We start from the raw sequence: 6,957 nt of genomic DNA, 5'->3' as shown, positions 1-6,957 counted from the left end.
GGGTTGTGGGATTTTGGGGGAGGAGGAGGGCTCTGGGGCCTTGATGAAATGGTCAGGTGAGTCCTCCAGGGGTGGGTAGAGTGAGGCCTTGGTGGAAGGGTGGGACATTTTGGTGGCTTCATAAGGTTCTTTCAGGTAGGGTGTGGACTTGGGATGGGACTTCTTTTCCTCTTGCTGTGAGAACTGCACATGGGGTGACTCTGCTGCTTTCTCAGTCCCTAAGCTCAGCCTGGAACAAGACCATACATAACCCCAGTCAGTGCTGGAATGCCCCAGGATACACACCACTTGCCTCTTGTTGGGGGGCCCTCGAGACATAGAATCTCAAAATTGGAAAGGATCTTTGGAGATCACTAAGTTCAAATTGCCTTTGAACACCTCCAAGGATGGGGAGATCGTGACTTAAGTTTCTCCTTCCTCAAGGACCCACTACCACCTGTTCCAGGCATATTGGAGCTGAATGGGTCCTCAACAAGCCCCCTATTCCGGGTCTCCCTCTCATGCCTCCATTTATGGGGAGATCATTACGTACTTGGAAAATGTTTTCTTTAGGAGCTTAACAGACAGATTAGTTTTTGGTGGGGCCTCATGCTGCAAATCTTGGGTTTGGGGCTGGGGCTGTGCCCAGGAATGGCTGAGGGAGGTAGCCCAGGCCAGGGCATTGGAGAGGACGCTAGGACTTTTCAACCAGGCACGTCTATGTGGGTGGACGTTTTCCCAAGTCATGGAAAATCCTGTTTGGGACTGGGAGCCTGAGTACAGGTATGTGCTTGAAGAGTCTGAGGAGTGAAATATTTTCTTGGATGGTCGGCGGGACCCCATCCAGGAAGATGAGGTCTGGCAGGCAGTCCTACAGGGCTCCCATCTGGAGGATCCAGAAGTTGAAGACATTGGGGAAGATGCTTTGGAGGCCTGCGGAGACCAGAGGGAAGAGATTGTGAGTCCCTCAGGGGCCTGGTGTCCTGGGCCCCTGACTCCCCCCTCCCCAATTCCTGAGGACCCTGGCCTCCTGGCTGCTGGCCCAAGGACCTCCCAGTACCTTGGGCAGGTTCAGGGTACTGGAAATAATGCTGAAGAGGGTCCAGATGTTGACAGTGGACTGCCCTGAGGAAGGGAAGCAGGACCAACTTAGGGTCCCCGAAAGCCCTGGGGTAGGGCAGAGAGCTGAGAATCTAGGCCAGCCCCTTCCTTACCTTCCTCTTCTGCTTGGGTCCCAGGAATACCCATCTTGGGATGTCTATGGCCTGGTCTATGGAAGCAGTTCTATTGGACTCCAGTGTCCCGGCCTCTCCAGGGCCGAGGCAGCCTGAAGCCCTGCAGCCCCACCCTACAGCAGCCCAAGGGTTTTACCCTCAGATCTATCACCCCCCTCCTCAGCCCTGCCAGGGAACCAGACCTTGGGGAATCCCACCCCCATGTCCTATTCCCTGAAGCACCCTTGGGTCCAGGCCCACTTTTTCTCTTCTCCTGTCCAGTCTGGGGGCTCCAGCTGGCTCATGAAGGGGAGGGAGTCACTGACTGTTGTAGACATCATCTCCTGGAGGGAGGGGGGAAGCTGTCCAGTCAGAGGAGGGTCCAAATATATCACTGCCTTGTCCCAGGCCCAGCCCAGGCCCCATCCCACTACCTTGGCCTTCAGTGTCGTGGACCCTGTGGAGATACAGGCAGCACGCTCGGAGGCCAAGAGAGGCCCAGGGCACAAGCTCGGAGACAGAGAGTGGCTCAGGCCCAGTTAAAGGCCACCAGGGAGGGACAGTAGCTCAGAGACAGAGACAAGCAGAGCACGGAGAGATGGGCAAGTGGAAAGAGAGATAGGGGATTGTCTCACCAGCTCGGGACATCTTCTGGGTCTTGGCCTGGGGGAGGACAAAGAGCAGACAGAGACCATATGGGCCCAAGGTAAACAGATCCCAACACCTCCTCCTTCAGGGACCCAGCAGGTCGACTTCCTCAGCCTCCTCTTCTGGAAGGGACTAAGATATGTGGTCACCTCTCAGAGGGATCTCTCGGGACCCTAGTATTCAGGGCCTTAGCCCCCTCACTTTTCAGGGACTTAGGTTGCGGTGAGGCCAGGGCTAGGAAAGGGGCAGAGAGTTCAATTTAGGCTTGCTGTGGCTCAGAGTTGCTAAGACCCCAAGCTTCTCTCCACACCTCACCTTGAGCTTGCTGGCTGAGGACAGCAGACTAGGGTGTTGGGCCTTGTAGGCCTGGGGGGCCCAGGCCGGCACAGGCCCTTGAAGCAGGTAGACCAGATATCTCCAGCGGTTGAAAAGGAGGCAGCCCTCCCGCTGATCGGCGTCCAGCTGCAGGTAAAAGCTGCATCCTGAGGCCAAGCGGAGCTTCAGCCTCCAGCTGGCCACGTTGTGGACGAACAAGCGGGCCAGGTGTGTGGGCAGCAGCCTGCAGGGAGCACAGGGTGAGGGAGGCAGATGCACAGGAGGAGGGTGCCCAGGGACCTGGGGGTCAGGGACGGGGCCACAGGGTCACCTGGTGAGCTCAAGTTCCTTCTGTCTCTTGTTTCCGACTGGCCGGGCAAGCAGGATGAGGTCTGGGAGCAGGAGCCCAGGGATGGAGGATGCCACACCCATCGTCACAGGGTTCTCCTTGTTGTGCAGAAAAATAGCCTCCCCCCGATTTGTCACCTATGGAGGGCGGGGCAGGGAGGCTGGGGAGCACCCTCCAGGGACCTTGTTCCCCACCCCTGCCAAAAGCCTGCTTGGGAAGGACTGGGAAAAGCCCATGCTTTCAATGCTTGGCCATCATCTCACCCACCCCGCCCTCCCTGGGGGCACCTGCAGGAAGTCGCTCTCAAACATTGGCAGCAGTGGCCCCAGGGGAAGGTAGTTGCCCTCCATCATGGTTCTCTGCAGATGGCCCAGCAGTGGGACCCATGGCTGAAAGGAACGCTCCACGTCGTTCAGGAACAGCCTCTTGTGCAGAATCGCTGAGATCCGGGGGAAGCAGTGCAGAGGTGGGGCCTGTGTAGAGCTCATGCACTCCTTGCCCCATAATCAGCCACAGGTGACCAGGGACTCAGGCATCGTCATCCCCTTGGCCTCACCTGGTGAGGAGACCGGGGACATCATTGATGCCAGCAGATCTGGGCGTCTCTAAGGAGGATCAGGGCCCCTGGAATTGGGAGATCTGGCAGGGGAGTGTCGGGCTACTCCCTGTGGGTGGGAGGGACTGGCTATGGCGTTCTGGGAGGGCTGGTTGGCTTCTCTCTGGAACCTGGACCCTGAGCTAAGAAGTGGGAATCTGCCTTTGTGACCTCACAGGTCAGGAGGGTCAAGGAACTTCGTGGACCCCCAGCCCTCAGCATGGAGCAGGGGGTAGTCAAGGAGGAGGTGAGCAAAGGAAAGATGTTTGGCCTGGAGAGGATGAGGCCAAGGGCAGGGTGGGGATTGGGGAAGGGGAACAGCATCTCAGCTATGGGAGGGGCAGAACCAAGACCAGGGGGATTTTAGGCTTGATAGAAGGAGAACTTCTTGTCAGTGGGTGGCCACTTGTGAGGTGTTGGGCTTGGAGTTGGGTGGGACCAAGGGAGGCAGGAACCCTGGTCCTTGAGGGGACAGGGAGGAAGTCCTGCCGGGCACTGTTGTCCATTCTAGGGGAGCTAGAGTAGGAATGGGAGAGGAAATCTGGGCTTGGGTTGCAGGGGCCAAGAAACTGAGCCCTAGGCTCTGGGGGGACCTCTGAGGTTTTTGGGGCAAGAGATGAATGTAGCTGGATCTTAACCCTGCGGCCTCTCAAGGTCCCTCCTCTCCTTTCCAGGGAAGCCTCTGAGAGATGATGGTCTCCCCTAAACATGACCTTTAAAGACCCAGGCTGCAGATTATTCCCCTCCCAGAGGGGCCTTCAGCCTAGTCCTACCTCTGCTAGAAAGTCTCCTGAGGGAGAAGGTGGCTCTCTACATCTGGAAAACAGTGTGGGCCTCAGGCTGTCCCCAGCTTCCCATTGAAAGTGAGAGGGTAAAGGGCAGCGAGGTGGTGCAGTAGTTAGAGAGCTGGGCCTGGACTCAGGAGGACCCGAGTTCAAATGTGGCCCCAGACACTTACTAGCTGTGTGACCACGGGCAAGTCATTTAAGCCCATTGCCTTCCCTACCCCCAAAGTGAGAGGGTTGGGGTTGAACTCTGCAGGTCTTCATTCTGCTGTGAGGTCCCTGCTAGGTGGCTCAGATCATGGCTGAGGCTCTTCTTCCTGAACCCTTCATCCCAGGGGAGGTCCACTGCACATGGCCTGGCCAGGCCTTGGCTCATCCATGCCAAGATCCAACCTGGGATCTCCTTCATCCCCACCCTCGCGGAGATTCTGGTGCTTGTCCCCAGGGATCAGGCCCTGCTGGGGTCCCACATCTGCCACCCGAACAACTGTCATCAACAGGGCAAAGGTGCCGGATCTGAACTCAAGAGAGACATCTGTTCCAATCTTACCTCTAGCACTTGCCAGGCAAGTCAGGGAATCTCTTTGACCCACTCCCACACTATCAGATTAAGGATCAATTCCTGCCCACCCAGCACTTCTCTCAAAGCGTCCATTGCTGTCAGCCTGGGCCTTTCTGGCCTGGTCACTGAGGTGCACTCAGGACAGGTTTGGAGTCAGACAGCAGGGAAGGTGGCCCCCATATCTGCTTCACCCCTCCCCCACGGCTGCTTCAAGCACCCAAGGCGCAGATGATTGGCATCCCACCCCAATCCCTCAAGCTGGAGAGAAGATGCCAGTTTTTATTGATCCAACTTTATCTCTTACATTTCTTTTGTACAAAACACAAGGAGCCGTAACTACAATAAATAGGTATCCATGTTAGGGTCAGGGCTGGGTGGAGGAGCCAAGTCATGGGCCAAAGGAAGAGTGATAATTTAAATAACTTAGAGGTGGCGAGGAACGGGAGACAGAGGGGAGGCTGCCCTCTCATCCGTCAGGACGGTGGACACGAGGACCCCAGCATCCTCCCAATAAATAGCTATAAGGAGAAGGCATTGCTGTCCAAGGTCCTGCAAAGGCGGGGCGGGGGGGCTACTGAGTGGACCCAGAGGATATGAGCCCGTGGGACCCCACTCTCCAAGCCCCAATAAATAAATAAATAAATAAAGAAGGGTATTAAGGGAGGTCAGAGCCGAGCCTTCAGCAGCAGCAAGCCCCTCACGGCCCAGTCCAGGGTGAGGTGCAGCCCCCCCAGCACAGCATGGGCTGCCTGGATCCCCCCCCAAGCTGACCCTGGTGGGGCCAGAGGTGGAGCTGGGGCCTCTGGTGGAGGCTTAGGCAGAGAGAAACGAGCCATCTGTGAGGAAAAGAATGAACACAGATCAATAAGCCAGCAGACGGTGATTTGTTTGGTGTGGGGGAAGGCCTCACAGGGCTCTGGCATCAAGAATTCCCTGTTCTGTGGTTTTAATCCCTAAGACTGGAGGGTTCCCTAGGACCCTATTTCCTGGGTTCTGGGTTAGGAATACCTGGATCCACTCTCAGCCTCCTGGGTAGAGGTAACTGGATCCATACTTTCAGGGTTTTGGATGAATCTAGAATGGATTGGGGGTGGGGGAGGGTTTCTAGGTTTGTGCCTTCATATTCTCAGTTAGGGGTTCCCAACTTCCTGGGCATAGGATCTGAGTGGGGACCCCCTGGAGTCACTCTCTGGTCCCAAAGCCAGAGGGCTTAGGAGTCCAGATCTCAAAGACTAGACTGGGGATCCACAGGTTCACAGTTTAGGGGCTCAAGATAGGCACCCCTGAGTTTATGGTTTCCAGGCCTGGGTCTGAGATGTTAGGGTATACTCTCTCAAGGACTAAGAAGATTCTTGGGTCTGTAGGTTCATGTTCCTGAGACTCAGGGTAGGTCAGCAATGAGGGTCTCTAGGACCAGTAATCTCATGTGCCCAATTGCAGGGTTTTTGATCTCAGGCCTGGGATGAGGGTCCCTGGTGGGGGTAACAAGGGGAGCATGACTTGAGATCCTTTTGGGTTCATGGTCTTTGGGTCTGAGGTGAGGGCGAGCCAGGTCCCTGGAACCTCCCTCTGTCTCAAGGTGTCAAGGGGGCTGCACTGGGGGGTCCCTGGGGTCCTACCAAGATTTGCAGTCTCTTGAGCAGTCGGTCCAGTCGCACTTGCAAAGCCCCCAGTTCTGGGTCCAGGCTTCGAAGGGCTGGGCCCCCTGCTCGACGGAGCCAGTGCACGTGCCAGAGGTAGCAGAGCAGGTCAGTCCGCAGGCGGGTCAGCACACTGGGGAGCTTGTCGAGGGGGACACACAGTCATCGACCTTTACCCTGGCCCCAACCCCCTCATCCCCTTTTGAGCACACTCACCTGTAGGGCCCCCATTGCCCCAAAGCTCATCCCAGGGGTCGGCAAGGAATCCAAGCTGTGATCTCCCTCTGCTGGGAACTTGGCTTTCTGGGGGAGAGGGGAGGAAGGAAATGAGGGGGGGGGTCCTTCAGGACCCTCTCCCTCATCATTCCTGATTCAAGATATCCCTGTCATTTCCTCTGCCTCCCACCGGCACCCTACCTCCCCATCTCCCTTTGCAAGGCTGAGGCTCTCAGTGTCCTGCTGACTCTCTCTTCCCTCCCCTAGCTGCTGTTTGTCTGCGTCTGAATTTCTCAGTCTCCCCCACCCCCAGCATCTTTCTGTCATGTCTCTTCCACACTCTCCCCACTCATCCCTCACTGTCTCTCCCTGCTTCTTAGTCTCCCCCCACTTGTCTTTGTCTTCTGCCAACCAAGTCGTCCTCTCTGGGTCTCCAGCTCGGTTCCTGCGCGTCTCCTCACCCACCTGCGCGTCTCACTGGCTTCCCATCCTCTGCTGCTCCTCTCTGGCCACCTCGGTTTGCCTCTCCTTGCTGGAGTGTTTCCTTGGCAACCTGTTTCTGTCTGCCTAACTCTGTCCCTGGGATACCACCCTCAAACACAGTCTCTCTCCCCCTTTCCCTCTGTCCCTCCCCCTCTCCTCCTCTTCCTTCTC

General features: G+C 56.8%; 2 protein-coding genes across 4 annotated transcripts in view; both read right to left on the bottom strand.

The window, feature by feature from the left end:
- The window catches only part of GARIN5B (golgi associated RAB2 interactor family member 5B), a 4,034-nt gene extending 948 nt beyond the window's left edge, over positions 1-3,086 (bottom strand). The window contains exons 1-11 of the mRNA XM_069097242.1: positions 3,062-3,086; positions 2,793-2,944; positions 2,488-2,642; positions 2,157-2,400; positions 1,829-1,850; positions 1,628-1,650; positions 1,455-1,537; positions 1,194-1,249; positions 1,040-1,104; positions 533-912; positions 4-229 (exon numbers count right to left, since the gene is read on the bottom strand). Of these exons, the coding sequence (XP_068953343.1) occupies positions 4-229; positions 533-912; positions 1,040-1,104; positions 1,194-1,249; positions 1,455-1,537; positions 1,628-1,650; positions 1,829-1,850; positions 2,157-2,400; positions 2,488-2,642; positions 2,793-2,944; positions 3,062-3,086 (1,431 nt within the window). The remainder of the gene's footprint in view (positions 1-3; positions 230-532; positions 913-1,039; positions 1,105-1,193; positions 1,250-1,454; positions 1,538-1,627; positions 1,651-1,828; positions 1,851-2,156; positions 2,401-2,487; positions 2,643-2,792; positions 2,945-3,061) is intronic.
- Positions 3,087-4,700: 1,614 nt separating this feature from the next.
- Positions 4,701-6,957, bottom strand: part of IL11 (interleukin 11) — a 2,942-nt gene continuing 685 nt past the window's right edge. For 2 of the 3 annotated variants that reach the window (XM_069097289.1, XM_069097286.1), the window contains exons 2-4: positions 6,304-6,390; positions 6,067-6,228; positions 4,701-5,283 (exon numbers count right to left, since the gene is read on the bottom strand). In XM_069097289.1, the coding sequence (XP_068953390.1) occupies positions 5,113-5,283; positions 6,067-6,228; positions 6,304-6,333 (363 nt within the window). In that variant the 5' untranslated portion in view covers positions 6,334-6,390 and the 3' untranslated portion in view covers positions 4,701-5,112. Of the gene's footprint in view, positions 5,284-6,066; positions 6,229-6,303; positions 6,391-6,768; positions 6,937-6,957 lie in introns of those variants that run through there. The other variant, XM_069097287.1, reaches the window with a different exon arrangement.

This window comes from Petaurus breviceps, unplaced genomic scaffold (genome assembly GCF_028583685.1).
Source record: "Petaurus breviceps papuanus isolate PSGF00001 unplaced genomic scaffold, PetGlider_PUasm1.0 355, whole genome shotgun sequence".
In the NCBI taxonomy this organism is placed as follows: Eukaryota; Metazoa; Chordata; class Mammalia; order Diprotodontia; family Petauridae; genus Petaurus; species Petaurus breviceps.
Note: the sequence above shows the minus strand (reverse complement) of the source record. Positions and strands in the feature narration are given on the sequence as shown.